General features: G+C 41.3%; 1 protein-coding gene across 5 annotated transcripts; it reads left to right on the forward strand.

The window, feature by feature from the left end:
* The first annotated feature begins 523 nt into the window (after positions 1-523).
* Bnip2 (BCL2/adenovirus E1B interacting protein 2) lies at positions 524-22,745 on the forward strand. 5 transcript variants are annotated; one of them, XM_006510791.4, is made up of 11 exons: positions 524-775; positions 6,507-6,613; positions 7,204-7,271; positions 8,167-8,343; positions 10,180-10,356; positions 11,929-12,031; positions 13,066-13,197; positions 14,465-14,551; positions 14,655-14,753; positions 15,392-15,427; positions 18,129-19,343. In XM_006510791.4, the coding sequence occupies exons 2-11, from the start codon at positions 6,564-6,566 to the stop codon at positions 18,199-18,201; spliced, it is 1,002 nt and encodes a 333-aa protein (XP_006510854.2). In that variant the 5' UTR covers positions 524-775; positions 6,507-6,563; the 3' UTR covers positions 18,202-19,343. The 5 variants fall into 5 exon arrangements, with proteins under 5 accessions (XP_006510854.2, XP_006510856.2, NP_058067.2 ...); NM_016787.4 differs by having other exon boundaries at positions 552-775; positions 18,150-22,745; XM_006510793.4 differs by lacking the exon at positions 15,392-15,427.
* The last annotated feature ends 581 nt before the right edge of the window (positions 22,746-23,326 follow it).

The raw sequence follows: 23,326 nt of genomic DNA on the forward strand, positions 1-23,326 counted from the left end.
CAATGTGGTAACAATCATGTAGATAATCTCAGCTCTCTGGAGACTGGGGCAGGAAAATTAGTTTTCAAGGTTATTTCAGATACACTGGAAGGAATTCAAGGCCAACTCGGAACACAGGAGAGGAGTCTGGGGAGGAGAGGGGTGGGGTACTTATTACTCTCTCAGAAGCATTACTGGAGAGAAAAACTATTCACGTCGGAAAATTCTATCAAAGTAGATTCTTCTAGGACCTGGCTATCGTACATAAGACATCGACTATTTTTCACCCCCTTTTCATTCACTCTGTAATATAGTTAATATAATGTCAAGTAAAGGAAAACAGAGAGAAACGAATAGCTCTTTCAAGACAGCGAGGTTAGGTCCCTACAGTAACGTTAAGTGCGTGAGCCTTAGAAAGCTGCGCCCTCCTCCTCCCTCGCCAGCAGCAAGCCAAAGCCTTAGCTGGCCCGGGACAGAAGGGCTCACGGCTGCGCATGCGCAGAGAGGAAGCCCGCCGAGGATTTTAGGAAAACGCCCCGCCCCCGCTTCCTCCCTCGGCCGCGCCCGGCGCCGGTCCGGAGGTGGTCACTTCCGCCGGGGCGTACGCACTGAATCCGGGTCAGCTGCAGCCGCCCGGACTGCAACTAAGATCGTCCGGGAAAAGCTGGGCCCCGTCTCCACAGCCGACCAAGGGCAGCGGGCTCTGCCCGGCGCCGCTTTCTGCGACCTGGCCGTCAGCCCCACGTCGCCGGCCTGGAGGGGCAAAGAGGACGAGGGGGCCGCGGCTTCCTCCGGGGTGAGCACGGCTTGGGTAGCGGGCCGGGCTACGGCACAGCCGGAGGGCTGCGGGAGGATCGGCCAGGCCAGGCGGGGGTGGCGGCCGTGGACTGGCGCGTTCGCGTTCCGGGTCCGAGCGCTGCCGGGCCCCGCCCTGCCTCGGACGCTGGTGCCAGGCTCTCGCCCCCTTCCTTTTTCCGTCTGTGGCCCGAAAGCCTGGAGCGGAACCTCCCGGTTCCTGGCTTCCCCTAGCCTCGTTTGTTCCGTGTTCCTAACCGGCGTCAGTCCAGAGCAGAACAAAGAAACTTGGGCGTGTAGTGCACCCCATAGCCTCGGGGGGATGGACGCAGACAGCATACACAGACAGCATCCTATAAGTCATCAGGGCTCTCTTGAACCTTCCTGAGTGTGATATCCTATTGTAGGGTGTGTACGTCAATGCCTGATCCTTGGCTGTTCTCAGACACTTAACCTCTTCATTTAAATACCGGCTAGGATGCTTTGGATTGCTGTATGCATGCGATGCCACTGGAGAATTCTTCCTAAGTCTGTTCACGTTCAAGCAGAAACTTATTTGGATCTATATTACGTTACTTCGAAACTTCCTTTGTCCTAGGAACTCTATGAGGACACAACTTTTGCAGTGTTTATCAAAGTATTTCTATAAAAGTGCCTTTCATCTGCAATTGCATCTTAGTATTGCTTTCTTTTGCGTCACTTTTAATTAGGATGTTTTCCCTTATACTTGAATTCCCATCTTCAATGAAATGCACGTTTTCTTATGATTTATTAGAATCCTTTAATTGTAGAGGGTTTTTTTTCTCAAAGGTTTTTTTTTTTTAATGTGTCTTGTCATGTGGTATAGGCGACTGCAGAGGGCATCGGAACCCCTGGAGCTGCTAGCATTATAGGCTGTTGTGGTGGGAACCGAAATAGGCTCCTGTGAAGAGCAGCAAGCATGCTTAACTACTGACCCACTCCTCTAGCCTTCACTTGTAGAAACTCTGTAATTCATGAGTGGGTGTTCCTTCAAAGTTAGAGTTGAAGTTATCTAGTTTAGTTACCCATACATGAAGTTACCAATGTTTGGTTGCCTCGCACATTATTTTTTTGGCTTGGTTCTTAATCAATCTCTATCTCTCAATGCCATTCTTAGGTCTTTTCTAACTTGCTGGACTAGGAAATGTGACATGTGCATAGCGTAGGGACTGAATTACCATAAACCAACATACTTACATCTTTAGGCATCGCAGGACCTTTCACCCTTAAGTATAACCACATTTGGTTTTACAGACAGGTTTGTTATAGATCTGGGGATCAGGACATAGGGTCTGTCTTTTGCCTCTTGTCTAAGCTAAATGGCTAATGACATTGCATTCGACCTCACTGTCTTAGTTTGGGGTTTACTGCTGTGAACAGACACCATGACCAAGGCAAGTCTTATAAAAAAACAACATTTTAATTGGGGCTGGCTTACAGGTCCAGAGGTTCAGTACATTATCATCAAGGTGGGAGCATGACAGTATCCAGGCAGACATGGCACAGGCAGAACTGAGAGTTCTACATCTTCATTCCAAAGGCTGCTAGTAGAAGACTTCCCAGGCAACTAGGGTGAGGGTCTTAAGACCACACCCACAGTGACACACCTATTCCAACAAGGCCACACCTCCAAATGGTGCCACTCCCTGGTCCAAGAATATACAAACCACGACACTCACACCTGTTGGGCACTGACGCTCTAACTACTCATTAGTTTTTAATGGGTAGAGAAGTAAAGGTGAAATACTCTTTGGGGCAGTGGTCCTGATTGTTCTCTCTGTAGCGATGAGAGAAGGGGACATCTGAGAACAAAAGGCTATGTTTCTAGACCAAGAGTGGCTTCGGCTGGCAGTATTCAAGGTCTTATGCTAAGATTACATCCTACGAAGCAAGCAAGCAAGCAAGCAATATCACAGATAGTCCTGACTTGGCATTATAACCAGCTTCTAACAAGCAGACTGTTTGAGATCAGGTGTTAGAGTTTGGTCTACTTAAAGGTGCCAACACATCTCTAATACCTTCTGCATACTGATAGTTTAATAAATGTATTCTAGGTGTTTAGCCTATGCTATGTTTTTAACAGTTCTGAGAGAAGTTAGCACCATTCTAGTTTGCTGGTTGTGTGTGTGCACATGTGTGAACGTTGCTGTGGAAGCATTTTGTTCTTGAAAGCCCTACATGATCATACTAAGGGAGATAGCTCAGTCTGTAAGGGCACTTGTCTAGAAAGCCTGAACCCCTGAGTTTGACTCCCAGAGCCCACATAAGCCAGCTGTAATCCCTGCAGTCCTATGGCAAGATGGGAGGAGGGGACAAGAGAAACTTCTTGAAGTTCCTGGCCAGCTAAACTGGGAGCATGAAGCAATCGAAGAAAGTAGAAGAGAGATCCTGCCTCGGAATAAAGTGGACAGAGAGAACCACGCCGGAAAATTGTAATTTGACTTCCACTCTCCTGCCAAAGCACACACCACTAACCTGCCCACCCTCTGTGTGCGCATGCGCATGTGTGCTTTAAGAAGATAGACTCTTACAGGGGTATAGTCATACCTTTGACAATGACAAGCAAGAATGAAGGCTTTGTCCAGGGGTTCCCGTGTGCTTAGTCTTCAGGGGCGTATAGCCTGCTCATAATACATAAAAGTAAATCAAGCAGAACCTCTTGTGCAAGTGCAGACTTTCTGCCTCTGTTTGCTTTCAGCGAGCACAGAAGTTACTTGCACCTATTCCAGCAGCAGTGTTTAAAGTACATGACAGTACAGTTACCATGGAAGCATGTCACAGCCGACATAGGTCAAAATACTTAATTCTGTTCACCTTCCTAAATTGCTCGTGGCTTCCCTTCTTTAGTGTGGTTGGATTCACACCTCCCCTCAGAAGTTGTGTAGGGAGGAATCCATCGTGTTTGGTTTGATTTTTTTTTTTTAACCTGACTAGGATCAGAGGCTGTTGATTGCATTATGACTGCCACATATAACTGCCATGAAGAGATGCTAACAAGATACCCAGCTATCAGATTATTTCTGTGGAAGTATGTTATTCTGTCAAGTAGTGTATTAAAGTACTGTGTCTGTATTCTAACATTTTAAAGTTCTAAAAGCAAAACTGGGAAGGCGGTGGACTTGGGAGTCAGAGGCATCCAGATTCCCTCCAGAGCAGTGCTGCATATTTCAGCGCCTTTCTCACTGTTTCCTGTTCCTACGGCTGCTTGGTGATAAAGTGCTTCCAAGAACAAAACTCAATTGTTGACTTTGTTTTTATCTACCTAGTCTGCTACCCCCATTTCTTGGTGAAATGGTGGAGTTAGTCTGTTTCTCTCTGTTCCTTCTTTGTTTAACTGGCCTAGATAATCGTCCCTCCCCATAACTAAAAGTCCATGATAATGTATGGAGATGTGTGAACCGCACATGACTGAAAACATTAGAGTGAAATTGAGGAAGTTGCCTGCAAGGGCTCACGGACTTGGGCTTTCCATGTTTGCTTGTGCTGCTGAGAATGGGACTCAGGGCCCCAGATGCTGAGCAGGCAGTGTCTGACATGCAGACTTCCTGCCTCAGCCTCTGAGGTAGCAGGGATTACAGCCCTGTATATAAGGAGCCCCCTTTTTGTTTCAGTCATGTTAAGACAAGGATCTAGCTACATAGCCTAGGCTAGTCTCGATCTCAACAGCAATCCTCCTGTAGTACTAAGGTTACAAGCCTGAGCCTCCACAGTTTGGAAGTAGTTTTCAAGTAATACAGCAGCTAAGAGGCATGTCATGAGAGAAACGTTTCTTCTTACAAATAAAGAATAATTTTACCAACAGTAATTTATATTGCATGTATCTATGTTCTTACAAAGTATTCTCATAATATTTTTTAGGGAAACTCATAACTCTTTATATAGTTCAGAAAGCAAAAGAAGCTTAAGGGGTTGACCCAGGCTTGCCAGTTCTGGTGTCCTCGCTGTGAAGCCTATAATGTGCTGAGCACTGTGCTGAGATTAGTGTATTGATTACAACTGTCAGTTCCTGCTTACTTCTGAGATTTTTTTTTCTGGTTATTTGAAAAAGATACCCAGACTATTGTAATTCTCCTCACCCACCCCCAGCACCCAGTAGAAAGGTAGACAAGACCATGGGAGCTATTCTGGTTGTTTACCCAGCAAATAGTTCAGTAACAGAAAGTTGGCACGCTACCTTTCCCCTGTACTAATAAAAAGATTTATTAAAACATTGGCCCTTTGAGACGTTCCTAAGTATAAGTAAGGACTCAAGCTGGGAGGTAGAGGCTCTAGTCATTGGAGGAATGAAGGTAGTTTGCTATATGAAACAACAATTCAGGGATTTAATTTCCTTTAGTTTGTTTTTAGAATATCATTTGATATGAATGTGAATGGTTCTCATTTATTAGAAAGGTTTTGGGTTTTTGGTTTTTTGGGTTTTTTTGGTTGGTTAGTTTTTGTTTTGTTTTGTCTTTTTGTACATGGTTTTAAAAAATCGGGTATTAGAGTAGAGAAGGGCATTGGTGTGCTGTTTCTGTGTGCTGCCCTTTTTCTGTGTCAACCACTTGGAGCTACTACTACTTTGGTTTTGTTTTTATTTATCTGTTTTTGTAGTTCCAGTTATGCTGTGTGGCTCTTAAGACAAACTCGAAGCTAGGCATTCTGGCCAATACCTGTGGTCCCAGAACTCAGGAGGCAGGAACAGAAAGGTCACAAGTTTGAAGACAGCCTACACTAAGGGGCAAGGGTGTGTCTCAGGGATAGAGAATTGTGTGTCAGTGCTCTGTAGAGACTTGCTCTGTTGGTTACTGATGTAAGGAGTTGACAGGCAGAGGACCTCTGCTGCGGTGATTTGCCAGCTGTTTTTGTGGTACTTTTTACCGACTAATAGTCATGACTTTTTTAGGATTTGTTTATTTTGTATTCTATGTATGAGTGTTTTGTCAACATGCATGCCATACTCTTGAAGGTCAAAAGAGGGTGTATAGCCCCCCCCCGAAACTGCGGTCTCAAGTGGTTGTGAGCCATCTCTCTAGCCTCCCTTCATGACTTATACCGTACCTCAGCTGTCTTACTCTGTCAGACAGAAGGTGAGTCAGTGCAGAAAAACCAAGATTAAACTTTGGGGCATGACTTAAAATAGATAGTTGCATATGTGACAGCATCAGTAGCTGGAGCAGTGAGCTCTACAAGAGAGGCATGGTACAAATGGGAAGTACATCAGAAATCAGTACAGTTCCTCCACTGGACAAGCGCCTGAGTAGACTCTAAGTGACCTAGAAGTGGTGAGAAGGAGCTGTAGACACTGCATAGCACTGGACTCTGGTGAGCATGCATGTACATGGAACATGCTAGTGCGCCTCTAGTCCTACCCCTGTGCAGAGGGCAGACTCTGGTGAGTATGCATGTACATGGAACATGCTAGTGCGCCTCTAGTCCTACCCCTGTGCAGAGGGCAGACTCTGGTGAGTAGGCATGTACATGGAACATGCTAGTGCGCCTCTAGTCCTACCCCTGTGCAGAGGGCAGAGGCTGATTTACTACTCTATGCGAGAGACACCATTTATCTGCAGTAGGTCAAGTTTCATAACCAGACTACTGAACTAAAGCCGCTGGGGCTGTTGGCACGGAGATGTGAGCTTCAGGAGAGATTGCTGCACCTTTGCAGCAGATGAAGGGCAAAGTGGAAATGAAACTGTTGTTCATCTTTCTTCCTCCCCTTTCTCCCCCAGGACCTTGGCTGCCTGGATTGCCAGGAGCTGGAAGTTGACATTGAGTCTAGGCTGAGGATGGAAGGTGTGGAGCTGAAGGAAGAATGGCAGGATGAAGATTTTCCAATGTGAGCAGTACTTTTTATTAAACGGATTTAGAACAAAACATCAGAATTTCTTTAATGAAATGTCAGCTCTTGAATGTTGGACTTTTTAAAAAGAAGGTTCCAAGTGATCACTGGGTACTAGGAAATGAAAGTTATTTTCCACCAAATATGTGGCTGGTTATCTTTTCATATTTGTCTTAATCATTTCAACTTCAGGTTTTTAGGGAGCTGTGCTTTAAGCTAAAGTCTTTGGTTTTGGAGGAATGGGCTGTCAGCTCTCTGCATAAATGAATAGAGTGCCAGTCATGGTAGTGTCTACTTGTAACCCCAGCACTGTGGAGATGGAGACCAGAGCCCCAGGCCAGCCTGCCAGCTAGCCTGGACTATTTGATTAATCCCAGGCTGGTGACAAATGCTGTCTCAAATGGTAGACAGCCCCTAAGGAACATCTGAGATTATCTTTGACCTCAACACACACACACGCACAACAAGCTGGTTTGTAGAACTTATGAAACATAGGTTTAGTCCTTATAACTGTGACACTTTAGTGGATCTTTGTCAAAAGAATTGCTTTTAATTTCTGGGTTAAAGAGCTTGTCTCTGTCTTCTAGACCTTTACCAGAAGATGACAGCATTGAAGCAGATACACTAGATGGAACTGATCCAGACAGACAGCCTGGTAAGACTTTGTGGTACTTTTAAGTACATTTCTTTCTACATATATATATATATATATATATATATATATAGAGAGAGAGAGAGAGAGAGAGAGAGAGAGAGAGAGAAACCAACAACATTGAGCTTTTTTTTTTCTATTTCCTGATAGAGAGGGGTCAAAGGACAAATTTTGGAATCCTTGAGAAATTTAACTTTATAAAAAATAAACCTTTGGTTTTCAAAATTTTTACAAAGAGCAAAAGACTATTTAATAAATGACTATAAAGTCGGCCTCTGTTGTTTAAAAGGAAATTGGTACATTCTTGATCTCTTGACAAAGAAGCAGTAGTAAATAATTATTTTAAGAAGAGACAGTGAGTGCCATTCTCCAAGTCCACTCAGACATCTCATGGTACTTCTAATTAATTTCCTGGCCCGCTACCCTCTCCTGGACTCTGTGGACACTGCACTCAGGTGCATATAACCACACAGAGACACACATGCATATACATACTTAAAAATAAATTGGGAATGGAGAGGTGGCCTAGCAATTAAGAACACTTGCTGCTCCTGCAAAGAACCCAGGTTCAGTTCTTAGCATCCACATTGTAGCTCACAGCCATCTGTAACTCCAGTTCCAGTTTCCCTGGAACTCTTCTGGCCTCCTTAGGCACTGCACAAAAGTGGTGTACAGACATATATGCAAGCAAAACACCCATATACATAAAATTAAAACAAATAGAATAAAAATGTATCTTCTTTTAGAAAGCAGCAGCGGTGATCACAACCAGGTTTTATTAATGAATATTTTGGAATTTTCTTTTAAATGTTTTTCTCAAGAGTGAAGTGACTAAAATGTTCCTCTGTGAAATGGAGCATCTGAGTAGCCCAGTCTTCTTCCTTGTTTCCAATTTCAGGCTCCTTAGAAGTTAATGGGAACAAAGTAAGGAAGAAACTGATGGCCCCAGACATCAGCCTGACCCTGGATCCTGGTGAAGACTCTCTGTGGTCCGATGATTTGGATGAAGCTGGAGAGGTTGACCTGGAAGGCTTAGACACCCCATCAGAGAACAGTGATGAGTTTGAGTGGGAAGGTAATTCACTCTTTTTATATGAGCTTTGTGAATGAATGTTTATATTGCATAGTGTTTACCATGGTGTTCTCTTTAGGAGAAGTATGATATGGCCAAATCTTAACATAAAGCCTGCTAAAATCCATTGAAGGATTTTGTTTGAAATATGTTATTTTTTCTGCAGTTCCTAAATTTGTTTCTAAAGTAGAAGATTCTGAAAGTACTTGAAGTTTTCAAGACTAGATTATGAAGGTAGCTTTCTTTTAGTTTAGTTTTGTTTTTCCTTACTTGCCCAATATTGTATAGTTTTGATTTTTCATAGTTGCTTCCAAAGTATTGCCTAATATTCTAGTATATTCTTGTCAGTCAATCTGGGGGCGGGGTGGGGCAGGGAGTCCTCTAAAGAGACATATTAAAAAAATATGCTAAAAATCACCTATGGAGCTGGGCATGGTGGCACATCCCTTTAACCCCAGTCCTCCAGAGGCCGAAGCAGAAGGATCTTTTGAATTCCAGGCTAGCCTGGTCTACGTAGTAAGTTCAGTGACATCCAGGACGACATAGATCCTGTCACAAATAATAACAATAACTCTCTAAGCACCGGCAGAGAAGGTGCTGAGGAGGCTGTACTTAGAAAGCTGCGCCTTGAAGTAGTGAGTGCTTAGCCCCAGTGTGGCACTGCGATTGTAAGCAGTTGGTGTGCAGAGGCATTGGTGTATGTTTTGTTTTGTGTGCGTTCTAGAACTAGGCAGTAGTTGATTGTGAGATTTAGACAGATATTAATAATCTTTTTGTTTCATCTTTAAAGTGAATTTTGCAACAAAACTGTACTTAAAAGAGATAGACAATAGGTAATGAAGAGTGATACTCTGTAGCTTTTGTTCTTTTTTTTTCCCCTTCCCTGTTTTACTGGTTCAATAAGCAGCCCAGTAAGAAGCAATCTTTTATACAGACACTGAAATAGTTTTCTGCCTGTGTGTTTTGTCTCTTTTCTCCTTAATGCTGCTGTAGTCATTTCCTGGAAGGATATTTTCCGTTAACAGCTTTGTCTTGGAAACAACTAACATGCAGTAGGTTTCCCTTCCCCCCATCTTTTGGTAAGGACTGGCATACTAAAGTTTTAAAAATCATTACTTCATTTTAAATCAACTAACCTGCAATCTGCAAACATAAATTACACATAATCATTGGAGCTTTGGCTAATGTTAATTTACCTAAATTTTTGCATGTGTTCTTCAGAAGTACATGTCTGCTTTATAAAACTGATCAAAGGGAAAACGATCACTGAGTAGTTAACCACTTTCTATCTTGTATTACAGTGTTTTGTAATTAGTGTATGTGCTAAAACTGTTGGCTCTCGGATAGTTACTAGAAGTAAGATGTATTAGTAACTCTGATGGACACTGTTGTCCTGAATGAAATCTGGAAAGGCATGCGAGGTAGTAAGATTCCGATTGCTCTGTCTTTCCTACGCCTGATGTAAATGTTGCACTGTAACTTGGTGCTTTGTTGAATTGGGCAGTAGAAAGTTTAAGTAAACTGATTTTAAAGACATAAATTGGCCTTAAGTAAGAACAAGCCTTTTCTTGTTATAAAGGTGATGATGTCAGCTTATATATTGAAGATTCTCTGTAAATAATTGTTATGGTGGTGTGCACCTGTACTCCCAGATGCTTGGACACTAAAGCAGGATCACCTGAGCCCACAAGTGTGAGGCGAGCCTGGGGAGCCCAGAGCACACCAGGAAGGAAACAGAAAACACTTGGAGTAATCTCGATAGGAAAGTGGTTAACATACAGTTTTGATTGTTATTGTGTAAATAACAGTTTGTGATTCAAAAGCCTTTTATTTTAACAGATGATCTTCCCAAACCCAAAACTACTGAAGTCATTAGGAAAGGCTCGATTACTGAGTACACAGCCACAGAAGAAAAGGGCGATGGACGCCGCTGGCGCATGTTCAGGATTGGAGAGCAGGACCACAGGGTGGACATGAAGGCGATCGAGCCCTACAAAAAAGTTATTAGCCATGGAGGTGAGGCTTAGGGCGGCCCTCTGGGTCTTTACATGCAATGTCCAAAATCTAACGCTGTCAAAAATGTGCCTAGACATAGTAGCTTGTTTTGAAAGAAAAAGAAAGATTCTCAGACATTTTGATATCAAAGGTTTAATACTTTGTTTTAATTTTTTTTAATGTAGATGTGTGTTTTGCCTGTATGTATGTCTAGACACCACCACTTGGGTATCTCATGTCTGTCTCCATGGAGGCCAGAAGAGGGCAGCAAATCCTCTGGAACTGGAGTTAGAAAATGGTTGTGAGCTTCCATGTGGTTACTGGGAATCAAACTTGAGTCCTCTGGAAGAACAGCCAGTGCTCTTAGCTGCTGAGCAGTCTCTCCAGCCCAAGGATTAGGAAGGTTTGAAGTAAAATGATAAAAGGACAACTAAGAATTACTTCTATAGGAGCTGGGAAGATGTGTCCGCAGTAAGATTACTGGGTGCTCCTCCAGTGGCCCAAGTTCAGTTCCCAGCACCCACATGATAGCTCTCAGCCATCTGCAACTCCAGTTCCATGGGATTCGGTACATTGTTATGGCCTCTATGGCCGCCTACAAATAACTTTTAAACAGTATTTTTACATGTTTACTCTAAGTTTTTAAAGTAGAGTAGTTTCACCCTGTATGTTTACTACTCAAAAGAAGTTAGTTTCTTGAACCCTTTGCAAGCATTTACATGTGACTTATCTTAGTTTACTTAACTAATACAGTTAGATGACTTTCAACAAAAGCTTGTATGTCTCTCAGTATATTTAAACATTTACATATATGCACACATAGGTATAATCCACACTCACATAGAACATTTAACTTTAATCTCTACACCTTTCCAGTGAGTCCATCCTCTCTAATAAGCACTGCTCACAATCTAGCCCACAGCCAGCTTTGCCTCTTAAGGAACGCTGTGTGACTGGTCTCAGCGTGCACTCCTCGGCATTCAGCATGCTTCTAAGCAGCTACATCCATGCCATGGCTTAGCTTATTCTCTAACACTGAATATTTCATGGCCCAGGTAAACTGTGTGCATCGCTACAGTGTTGGCTGTGGAGTTGTTTGCAGTTTGGTATGTGACTGAGATGCTGTTGTGTTGACACAAGCCTCCTCTTGGGCTTTGGGAAGCTTGACTTGACTTCAGCTTTTCATTCACAACTCACCTAGCTCAGTGGAGCACTGTTTGTTTCATTTTGGAGATACACAAAAATTGTCCATTCCCCCTAGGAGACTTGCAGGTCAGTCAAAAACTGTAAGCTGTCACTCTGTTATTCTGACCATACAGTTTAGGAGTTCTCCTAGGTGCTGTGCAAAATAGTGTTCACATGTTCCTGGTCAGAGTGCAGTTCACTCTGGATAAAATGTGTTATAATCTGGCCAGATGAGCTTTTTTTATAAAATTGTTCCTACTTAGTTTGCTTTGCCAGCTGCATCTCTTGGTCAGCCCTATAGTCATTGTACACCTGGAAGCTCTGCAGTCACATATACAGAGTTAAAAATGATAATCCTATAGAATAAAGTTATGCCAAAGACTTTTTACCCTTCTTTCTTCTTCCCAGGATATTATGGGGACGGCTTAAATGCCATTGTTGTATTTGCTGTCTGTTTCATGCCTGAGAGTGGTCAGCCTAACTATAGATATTTGATGGACAATCTCTTTAAGTAAGTATGGCTTTGGGGGGCCGTGTTCAAGATAGTTTCTCTGTGTCTCCTTGGCTGTCCTAGAACTCACTCTGTAGCCCAGACTGACCTTGAACTCATAGAGATCTGCCTGCCTCAGCCTCCTGAGTGCTGGATTAAAGGCATGAGCCACCACTGCCTTCCTAAGGAACTGTATCTTAACAAGATGTTTGAACAGAATTCTGAACTGATTAGACTCATAATTTATGCAAGTCTTGTGAAAACTAGAAGAAAGAAGCCAGCTTGATGGTACAGGCCAATAATCAGCTATTCAGGAGGTGAAGGGAAAAGGATCACAAGTTGATGGCATGTCCACACTCTATACAGATCAAAGTTAGGGTCAGCCTGGGCAACCGAATGAGACCTTGCGACAAAATAAAATGTCAAGAAGAACTGGGGATACAGTTCAGTGACTGCTCTGGCCTGGCATGCATGCATATGTGTGTGTATGTATGTGTATGTGTGTGTATATATATATATTCCGTCAGGCAATAACAGTAACAACATATAGAAGTCACCCTACTTCTGAGTCCCCAGGTCTTCATTTTTTAGCATTATGGAACTATATTTTCCAACTCGGTGGAAAAAAGTTGCATTTTAAAATTAGTATAGATTATCTCATCCAACTTTAGTATTTGGAAACATTGCTTAAAAAGGTAACTGACCATCTCAATATTATATGACTAAATTACTTATATCCCTGGGACTTGACCTTGTGAGCTGACAAGCCACTCTTTTTTCTTGGCTTAGTGAAGTTTTTCATTTTGTACTGTGAAGCTCTCGAGTATACACAGAGAGAAGCCGAGCATGCAGTGCCTAGTCCCACCTGTCCCCTGACCACACACAGTGCCATGCAGGCTGCAGGATTTGTTGTGACTTTGTTTTAAATAGTCCCACCATCACCTACTGCTCGTGCTTGCTCTTACTGTGGAAGAGGGGGGGAACTGTGTTTATTTGGGAGTCTGTTCGGTCCTGAATGGTGATGTCTAAGACATATACTTAATTTGTTTTTATAGATATGTTATTGGCACTTTAGAGCTGTTGGTAGCAGAGAACTACATGATCATTTACTTAAATGGTGCGACAACTCGAAGAAAAATGCCCAGTTTGGGATGGCTCAGGAGATGCTACCAGCAAATTGATAGACGGTGATGTAGACCTGGCTGAGAGATTTTTACAGTAGTTTTATTAGATTAAAGTATTCTTTCTGTTGCCATTTAAAGATAACATCAATTTCTTCGGTTTTACTTGTCAACTTCTGAATGTTTTTATTTTTTTAAAGATGGCCCTTAACAATGTCATGGCGAGTAACTTGAGTCTGCTTTTAGTAAGAATGACTTTAATTCTTCAAAACACACAAGATTGCTCTCCATTCTTCCTTATGCCGTTTAGAACACATTATTTAGTATTCATCTTGGAAAAGGTTGGACAATGTCCCTCTGCTGTGTACTGTCCTGTGGGGCCAGTGCAGGTGCACAAGTTCTGTGTAGACGTCAGGAGTCACTAAGCTTACTACTCAGATGCTGGCCTCTTTGTTGCTGAGACAGTCTCTAGCTCAGACCTCGAGCTGATAAGCCAGGTACCTAGAGAGTTCCAGCACTGAGATTATGTACCACACCATTCTCTTCTTTTTTATCTGGGTTCTGGGGAATGAGACCTGGGTCCCCATGCTTACACTGCAGGCACTGGACCAACTAGGCCATCTCTCAGGTTTCCAGCTATAGTTTTTTAAAACAATCACTAAAAATGTGTTATCTTGAGACTCATTTGTCCACACCAATCAAGCAACTCTAATCTTGCTAATGGTTCAGTGTTGCCTTCGTTGATTCAAGTGGTTTACCCTGACTTGTTAATAGGGTTTGTTTTTTTCCCCTAGGAAAACATGTTCACTATCTTCTGTGATTGTTTTTTTTTTTAATACATACAAATATCTAAAAAGAAGCTTTTACTTTATAGTGAACATTTTTAAATTTCAAAGTGTTATTGAGTCTGACTCCTGGCTCACTCCTTTGGTTTTCTCTGCCCATCCCCCTTACAAGCTAGTGCTTTTCATGATATTAGAAGCAAATGCCACTTGTTCCCTAGATTTGAACAGAAAAAGATGGTTTACTTTCTTTCATGTTCAGTATCAGCTTTCCTTGCCGGAGGAGGAAATGCTAGCAGGCATTTGAAAGCAGACAAAGTAAGCCATGAACTTGGACAAATTAAATAAACTCTATTTCACAGCATCGGAGGGATGTTTAGAACTCAGGAATGTATTTTCTTGTCTTTAGAATGTTACACTTGAATGAAAATTGTTGGTGACTTTTTTTTCCATCTATTTTGTACAAATTTGCATTATACTTATTTATATCTAACTTTTTTGTGCTATAATTTGTAGAAATTTTGTATAATTTTTTTTCTTTTTGTCTTCAGATTAAGGAAAAACCTTAAGTCTCTAATCATTGTGCACCCCTCTTGGTTTATCCGAACACTTCTGGCTGTTACACGACCATTTATCAGGTAATTTTCTGAGTGTCCATTTAAAAAAAAAGTATCTTGTATTTAAATGTCAGATTTATGAGTCAGAAGTACGGAGATAATTGTTTTGTGTTTTCTTCCCCAGTTCAAAGTTCAGTCAGAAGATCAGATACGTCTTTAACTTGGCCGAGCTGGCAGAGCTTGTTCCCATGGAGTATGTCGGCATACCAGAGTGCATCAAACAGTACGTCTGCCCTGCTTTCCTTCCCTTCCTGGTTGTGGGCAAGGGGAATGCTTTTCCCTCTCACGGTATTCCAGAACACAGGGTTTGTAAGGAACCCCACAGCTTCCCCTCACAGCACCATGTTTACAGAACTGGAGGTGATGGCCACTCATGAGTCCTTCTGTACGCTAAGTGCTGTTTACAGTCCGAGAGATGACTTCCTGAAAAGGCAGTCCTGTAGAGTAACTTTTCTGCTCGACGTATTACACTCTCACATGGAGTGAGTTTATCATATTACTGAAAGAACTCATTGCTAAAGAAACGAGTTGTTGATTAAATCAGCTTGGTCTTAATATTTTCCAGAAACTAGAATTTTCTGTTTCATCGTTCACTTCCGCCTGCCTTCTAAGAGACTTGGAGAGACTGTTGGTTGAGCAGTGGCATCACAGTGCTGTGGTGCAGTATTTCTCTGACTGTTACTGTTGGTCTCAGGGTTTAGGCTTAAGTATTTCCAAACCAGATTTACCAAGTTGGTTTGTAGTCACTACATCATGTTAAATGTTAGCATTTCATATTTGTGCCTACACAGTTACACGTTCAGTCTTTTTTTTTTTTAATCTCAAAATGTGCATTTACTGAAATAACTCTTCCCTACCAAGGTATGAAGAAGAAAAGTTTAAAAAGAGACAAAAAAGGTACATGCACACCTTGACTGGGTTGCATCTAGACTAGTCCATTTGCATTGCACAGACTAACCCTGCTGCTAGTTGGTTAGCTTGCAAACAGAGACTAGCATTTGTAAATATAAATGTCGCCCAGAGCCGAGGACAGGGCAAACCCCAAGCTCCTCGTGCTCAATATGAGCATGCTTAACGTGTGTGTCGTATCAGAGCTCTCCTGCTCTGTGTGCTGAACCCAGAGAAGTGACTGGGAGCCCTGGCTAAAATCCCAGGCCTTTGAAAACTTTAGCATTTTGCTTTTGAAGTAGATAAACAGACATTTTCAAGCAACAGCTTATTCCCTTGGGGTCGATGATTATATTTGCAATGCATATACTCTTTGGCTAACCAACATTGATTTTCTCTATATGCTTAAATAGCCTGCTAACCAGTCAAACTCTACATGTGATAAAATACCTAAATTCAGTGTACCATTTAACAGTTAAACACTCTGCTTTCTACTTGAAATTTAATTTTGAACACTTCTGCTTTGAGTGTAACAACCTTTCATTTGTTAATGTCTTAGCATAAAGATGAAAGGCAGAGCATAAAATAGTTTATCATTTTATATAGTAGTTTAGAAAAGCCTTGGTCCTGATTTATTCATAGTTTAGTTCGGGAGTTTTTGTTTAGTTTTGGAGCTGGTCTTACTCCGTATCTCAGGCTGGCCTCTCTTTCACAGTCTTCTGCTTCAGTATCCAACTGTGAGCTTGTGCTTCTCCTCCACCACACCCACTGTTAGTAGATTTCATTTTATTTTTAAATTGTAACAACAGCATTAGCAAATGTCACTTACTATGATCTTAGAGACTAAGATGAGAGACGTACATATGTTACTTTAACCATCTGTGGGGCCAGTTAGAATCTTTGCTGGTGTAGTCTTAATTTTGAACAGTGTGATTCTTTTGGTGAGAATTCAGCTAACCATTTAAGAGTTATTTTTGTGTAGCACTTTCCAGTTTAAACAAGATTCACTAATCTTGTGTAAAGCAGTATGTAACTAGTAGCTTGGGTAGTAGGGTCTGCTTCTCTAGGCAGTGCTGTGTATATGCCTGACAAATGGATGAAACTCAAAATAGCATCGATAATTATAGATAGTAGTTGGAAGCCACCTACTTTCTAGACTTTAAAATGACTTACTGGGAGTTGGGGCTGGCAAATACCTTTAATCACAACACTTGAGAGGCAGAAACTGGCAGATTCTGTGAATTGAGGGCAGCCAGATCTACATAGTGAGTTTCAGGAGCTGGGGGGGGGGGGTTGAGAGAGGGGGAAGAGGGGACCCTGTATATATAAATGCTTCTGATGAGGAAATGTGCTGGTAATACCCCTTTTAAAAAGGTTTTAGTATTTTATCAGCTGTCATAGGTAATCCAGGCATCACGTAAAAAGTGAAACTTAATGTTTTACTTTTGTCATTTGAAAGCATTCACTTAATCTATGTTCCCCTGCTAAAAAAAAGAAATGTAGTCATTTATCTTGCATTGTTTCCCATTGTGCTTGTGTTCATTCCTCAGTAGTGTCATTACTGATGTCTTTCAGCCCTTAATTCATATAAAACTTCCTTTAGTATTAAAAAGATGATTTGAGAAATATTTAATTATCTCTAAATACAGAAATATGTTTAAGATAAAACTGGGGGGGAGGGTTAGTTGTGGCAAGCATCTGTTAAGTGGAACTTGGACAGGCATTCCTAGTATTTGCTAGGAACTAAGGATTGAGGTATAGTCCTTTTAAATGTTTTACCTGTTTTCTTTCTGAAATGTGGTGTCCTGTGGCCAGGCAGCTGTCATGCTTCAACAGTGCCTACAATTACTTCTTAATAGTAGTTCATACTTTAAAAAATCAGTTGTATATTATAGGCCTTAACAAGAGTATTAGCTAATCTTTGATGCCAAGATAATATATTTTTACAACAGTTCTGGCCTTTTTACTTTTGATTGACAGATATTTAGGTAATTGTAGGTATGGAAACAGGTGTGAAAAAGAACCATCCTGCTGTGTACTAGTGTGACTTATATATCTCACACCAGCCATTCAAGCTACTACAGAGTCAGTTCTGTTACATTATCTTCTCATCTCCATGTGCCTACATTTTCTTAGTACCTCTGGCCAACCAACCATTAATCCAGTGAGATTTTTTAACTTGTTATAGATACTTCTGAATGTTGAGTCCATATGGCTTACTTTCATAATAAATGAACAGCATTCACACACAGTGTACCAGTGAATTCCAGAAAATAGTATAGTTGCTATTCTGTAAGACACAATTTGGTTCTGGATTTTAAAAATGTTAATTGGTCAGTTGGTGATTTAAATGACACATTTAAATTTCAGTTAACAATCATTTTTGAGAGAGTTGATTTTTCTGTCAGCAGTCCTACTCACTAAACTTCTTGCTTTAGTGGAATTATATCAGTTATCAGCTCTCAGAATGTTTATGGCTGTGAACATAAAGTATCCTGTGGTCTTAAAAAAAATAGTGACAATGTATTCTTGCCAGTGTCCTGTTGCTTAGAAAAATTCTGTTCCTTTTGGGAAATGTTTGCTTGATTTTTTTTTTCTACTTATCTGTTTTGTTTGCAAAGCTTTGTTTTTTTAACGGAATCATCTGTGCTAAAAGTAGTTTTCAGAAAGAAATCATCCAGTTGCCAGTGTCATGACTGTTTTTAAATAGCTGTGTTTTTTCATTGAACAGAGTTGATCAAGAGCTTAATGGAAAACAAGAACCACCAAAAAGTGAGCAGTAAGTTCCGTGTCCAGCCCGGACAAGAGAGAGCACCGGGGAGGCGGGGCTGTAGTGCATCCTATTGCACTCATGGCTCATGTGTTTATGTAATCGGTTGCAAATTTTACTTGACTTCTTTCCAAATGGACTCTTGTACAAGGGACTGTTCACTGCTGTCATGGTTTGCAACTCTTGAATTTAGCTCTTTAATGACTAATTATATTGTAATCATTTTATATTGCTAAATAGTAAAGAGCTACACTTTATAAAAAGCAATTTTTACATTTGTTTATTTGAATGATGCATCTTCAGTAAAGTATTTATATACATAAATGACAAAGGAAAGAAATAATATATATTTTTTATGTTGGGGGCAATAATTTTTAGTGTGTACCTATCTCGTGGATGAATATATACACGTAAATAAGACCACGATTTTAAATGTAAAGTGCATGTAAGACTTTGTTTTTGTAAATGGTTGGATACATTTCCTGGGTAACAGGCTGGGTTGTCCTAAAGCAGGGACAGGTAAATGACGCCAAGAAGTACCTAAGGTCATGCATGTGGTCGAGACAGTAGTAGCAGCCTGAGCTTCTCCTCCCTGAAAGCACATTGTTTCTTAATGTGGTGGAAGGGCAGGTGAGTGAACAACTTGCTTTCCTCTCTAAAGATGTGTTAGAACCAGAACTAGAGATTTTGAAAAGCTAGTAGTTAGGGTTTATATATTTGTATATAAGGGACATTTTACTTTACCCAAAGTCAGGACTGTTTAAAAAAGAAAGAAAGAAAGCTCTTAAGATGTGTTCAGTAATGTGACATGAGTTGTGCCATGTGTGTGAAGCTGTGAGGGGTTGCAGAGGCTCCGATGAGTATTCATGATCAGCTGCGTCTGTAGAGCAGATGGAATGCCATTGCAGTGCTCTCCCAGTGGGGCACTTTACCAGAGGACTTCCTCGTTTCCTCGTCGGCTGTTGGAGCACAGTGGGGTTTGGCCTACGCAGACGTTGCTGTTGGGTGGTGTACAGTGCTGTACTGGGTCGATTCTGTAAGGATTGAAGTGCTGCTGCCGTGCACTCAGGACAACATTTGCTGTCTGTAAGCCTTCATTTCATGTGGTTACGTACCTTGACTGAACATTGAAATAAATATTATTTGTGCCTCCAAGCAGGGTCTTAATTACCTTCAAAATCATTCTAAAACAATGAATTTGTCCAGTCTTGTGTCATGGACTTCTCTGGTGTATACATATTTAGTGCATATCAGCTTCATGACACCCAGCCCTTCATATGAGCGGTTTACAAAAGTGATCTAGCAAAACAACATTGAAGCAGGTGTGAGCTAAGCTTAGGTCATTTTCTCCCACACGTAGCACATGACCTTCACCACTGTCAGTGTTTAGGGTTAAGTTTCTATTGCAAAAGAGAATTTTTCTTTACTTCTTTGTCCTTCTCAGGCATATATTTGACCTGCTAGGTTAAAACCAGTTATGATCAAGCTGGAAGACTTTCTGGGTAAAACATTTCTCCACAACCTCTCAGCCTAGATCCAGCACTAGTGTTATTGTAGTACGCTGAGCCAAAACCATTTTACTTGTGTAGGTGAAGGAAACCAAGAATAACTATATAGCACCAGGTGTGGTGGTATCTGTCTTTAATTCCAAAATTTAGGAGGAACAGGCTGACAGAGCTCTGTGAGTTTAAGGTCAGTGTGGCCTACATAGCTGCATAGATACCCTTCTGAACTTACCCCAGTCATGAGTAGCTTGTAGAATGTCTTTTTGAGCCTCTCACCTGTTTCTGTCTCAGAATGGACTGAGCTTGTCTTTGGTTTTCTTCCACATTAAGTACTTAGATCATCAGTTTCAAAATACAGACAATAGCTTCAGCTTTTTACTGTGTTTTACTTTTTGCAGAAGTGGTTGGTTTGGGGTTTGGGTTTTTTGTTTGTTTTGGGTTGGGTTTGGTTTGTAAATTTTTAAAAAGTAGAAGTAGCCTATATTCAGTTCAAACATGGAGAACTGCCTCAGCAGTTGTAAGAACACTTCCAAGTTTAGTTCCCAGCACTGAGGGCAGGCAGCTCATGGCCGCCTATAATTCAAGCTCCAGGGGACTGCTGCAGTCTCTGGCCTCTGGGCATTTGCACATACATACATGCATGCATGCATGCATACATACCATACACACACACAAAATCTTTTTTAAAAAATGAATAAAATTCACAAGGAACAGCCAAGCATCATGACCTATACCATGCACTAGGGAGTCTGAAACAGGAGAATTCTAAGTTTGAGGCCCATCTGGTCTACATAGCAAGCCCTTGGCTGAAGAAGGGTTAACTGCTTTAACCTGCACTTGAATGGATGTGGTATAGAGATGGGCCCACAGTAAATGTAAGTACAGTTGGTGATAAATAGTAGGGTAGAGGAAAGCCACATTAAGTTGATTTTTAATTGGTGTAATATAACATGTTTCCACATTGTATTTTAATTTTCATTACTAATTGAGGTGAAAATGCAGAAATAATTCTTTGATGTTTTTGCAGGAGTTATGGATAAGCTTGCCAGGTTTAGTTCCATGTTTTTGTTACCATCTCTGTTATACTTTGGCTCTGATTGTCCCCTTTTTATCAAGTTTTTCTTAGAAAATAATGTGACTCTGTTCTGCTTGTGTCCCTGAAAAAGCACCAAGGGAAGCTGTGCGGTCTTCACCTCACACTGAAGCCTTTCACGCCAGGAGGCAAGAGGTGCCAGGAAGTGTGGTGCTAAGCAGTTAGAAGATAAGTAAGAAAATGGGCCCTTTCAAAGAAAGTCTTGGTTATCACAAACATGCCCTAAAAGTGTCCTCTTAAGGGACATACTCTGTATGGCAGCCAGTGGTCCCATTTCCTGTATCCACAAGGAAACAGATCACGTATGGTGTGGCTTGACAAGGAAACTGCTGATGGCCGTGGTAATGATATTCTCCTGTCCTCTGCATCTTCAGACAGGAGCAGGTCTGTACCGTAGCAGCGAGAGTGGCCAGGTGGAGACTGATACCAACCCTTCACGGCTGGTAAACAGTGTTAGCTACTGTGCTAAGTGTCATGCCTTAGTGCCACCAGCTCCTTGACAGTATTCTTCCAGAGAACTTGTGTCATGTTCCTGCAGCCATGTATGTGAATGCTCAGGGAACTTGGATGATCTCATGCAGACGTTCTAGGAATTAGCACTATGACACATGGAGTAGAGCAAGCCAGTTTCTTGATTGAATTGGTAGCTCACATGAAAGGTGACAGTAGCTTTGGCATTCTTTGTCCTGTATTTTAAGTAAAAAATTTTTGCTAGATGGCGGTGGTACACACCCTTTATCCCCCAGCACTTTGGAGGCAGAAATTGATCAGTCATATCTCAGAGGACTGGAATAAGAAAAATCTATATACAGGCAAACAGTTGTGCTAATGAGAGTTTGCTTTGTACTAGGGAATGGGAATTGTGTAGTGGGCATTGCTAAGACCATCAAGAACTGGGCCCAGTATTCTAAGCTAGTACAAATGACCTGTCAGAGGAGCCCTTTACTTTCTGCTCCCTTTCTGAGATCCTAAATGAATTTGGAATCAGGTCAGCAGAAGACCAGTAGGAGCTTTTAAGTTCTAAATGGTAACTGAAACAAAACAGGATGTGGAACTGTTAGAAGTAACTATAATTTGAATACGGCAGTTTGTTGCTATTATATATAATATGTAATGGTGTGGAACCAAATGTAAAATGCTTTGAGAAATTCACATACAGCATTTGAAATCAAGCACCAGATGAAAACCAGTTGTTTTGGGACTTACTATGGTGATATGTACATGTAATTCCCGCACTGGAGGCTAAGGCAGGAGGATTGGGAGTTTGGGGCCAGTCTGGATTACTTAGCAAGTTCCAGGACAACCTAGGTGGGTGTACAGAGTGAGACCTGCCCTGGGTTTGGGAGTGGGGGTATGAAAATTAGTTTTAAAAAAATGATAGAAGCTATTTCAGATAGTTGTCTTAAGATTTCCTACAACAATTGAAACTTGGAATTTGAAATTGTGTATTTGCATATCTAGTTTGACAAGAGAACTTGGTAGCTGTCAGTTACTCCATGGTACCTTTGTATATAGACTTCCAAAGGTTAATGTCCTAACAGCTACTTCATTGTTTACTCATGAGAACCCAGCTAGTAAATATTGATGTTCAGGGCTGCTGGCTTGCACAGTCCTTGGGGTTCTGTTCACATAGAACACAATTTGGAGTTCATCAAACACTGTTGCACTTTGATTCATACTTCCAAATGATTTTCATTGGACGCTCACATTCTGTCATTTAGACGGAATGCGCTTATTGTGCCCTTTCCACTGTTCTTAGATAATATTGTCATTTCAGTGAGAATTGAGACTGATTCTCTCTGCAGGATACACCTCTGGTTTTTGTCACTGAGAAGCCATTGATCTGCAAAGTATATCCTTTTCTCTTCCTTTGACTGGTTCCAAATACAGTGGTGTGTCTTCATCTGTTACACATGCTACTGCAGCATTAATGCATTTGAATAAATTAGTTGGAATATACATTCGTGCCTTGTTTTCATCTTTAATCGTTAACTTTTACACTGAATTTTCCGGTGAAGCCTTTCAAACATCGGGCCTTTACAATCCTGCAGTGTGGATGCTTCCGGTTCTTTTATTTATTTATTTATTTATTTTATTTATTTTTTTTTTTTTTTTTTTTTTTTTTTTTTTTTTTTTTTGGTTTTTCGAGACAGGGTTTCTCTGTGTAGTCCTGGCTGTCCGGGAACTCACCCTGTAGACCAGGCTGGCCTCGAACTCAGAAATCCACCTGCCTCTGCCTCCCGAGTGCTGGGATTAACTTAAAGGTGTGCGCCACTACACCCTGCTCTGGTTCTTTTAATTGATAACAAGTTCAGCCTGTTTACAATCTTAACACTATTTGAACTTTAATCAGATCTGTATTTCATAGTTTGGAAATTATTTAATGAGTTTGGGTTGCAAGGATATGATTTTAAAAGGCTAAAAAGGAAAACCTACAGCATGGCACAAAGGAGAACATGTTTCACTCTCAGACCTGGAGTGTTTGCATCCGAAGTCACAATTCATGTGCTCACTGGCCATCTGCAGTACCTATAGCTGCT

The sequence above is a fragment of the Mus musculus genome, chromosome 9, assembly GCF_000001635.26.
Source record: "Mus musculus strain C57BL/6J chromosome 9, GRCm38.p6 C57BL/6J".
Classification (NCBI taxonomy): Eukaryota; Metazoa; Chordata; class Mammalia; order Rodentia; family Muridae; genus Mus; species Mus musculus.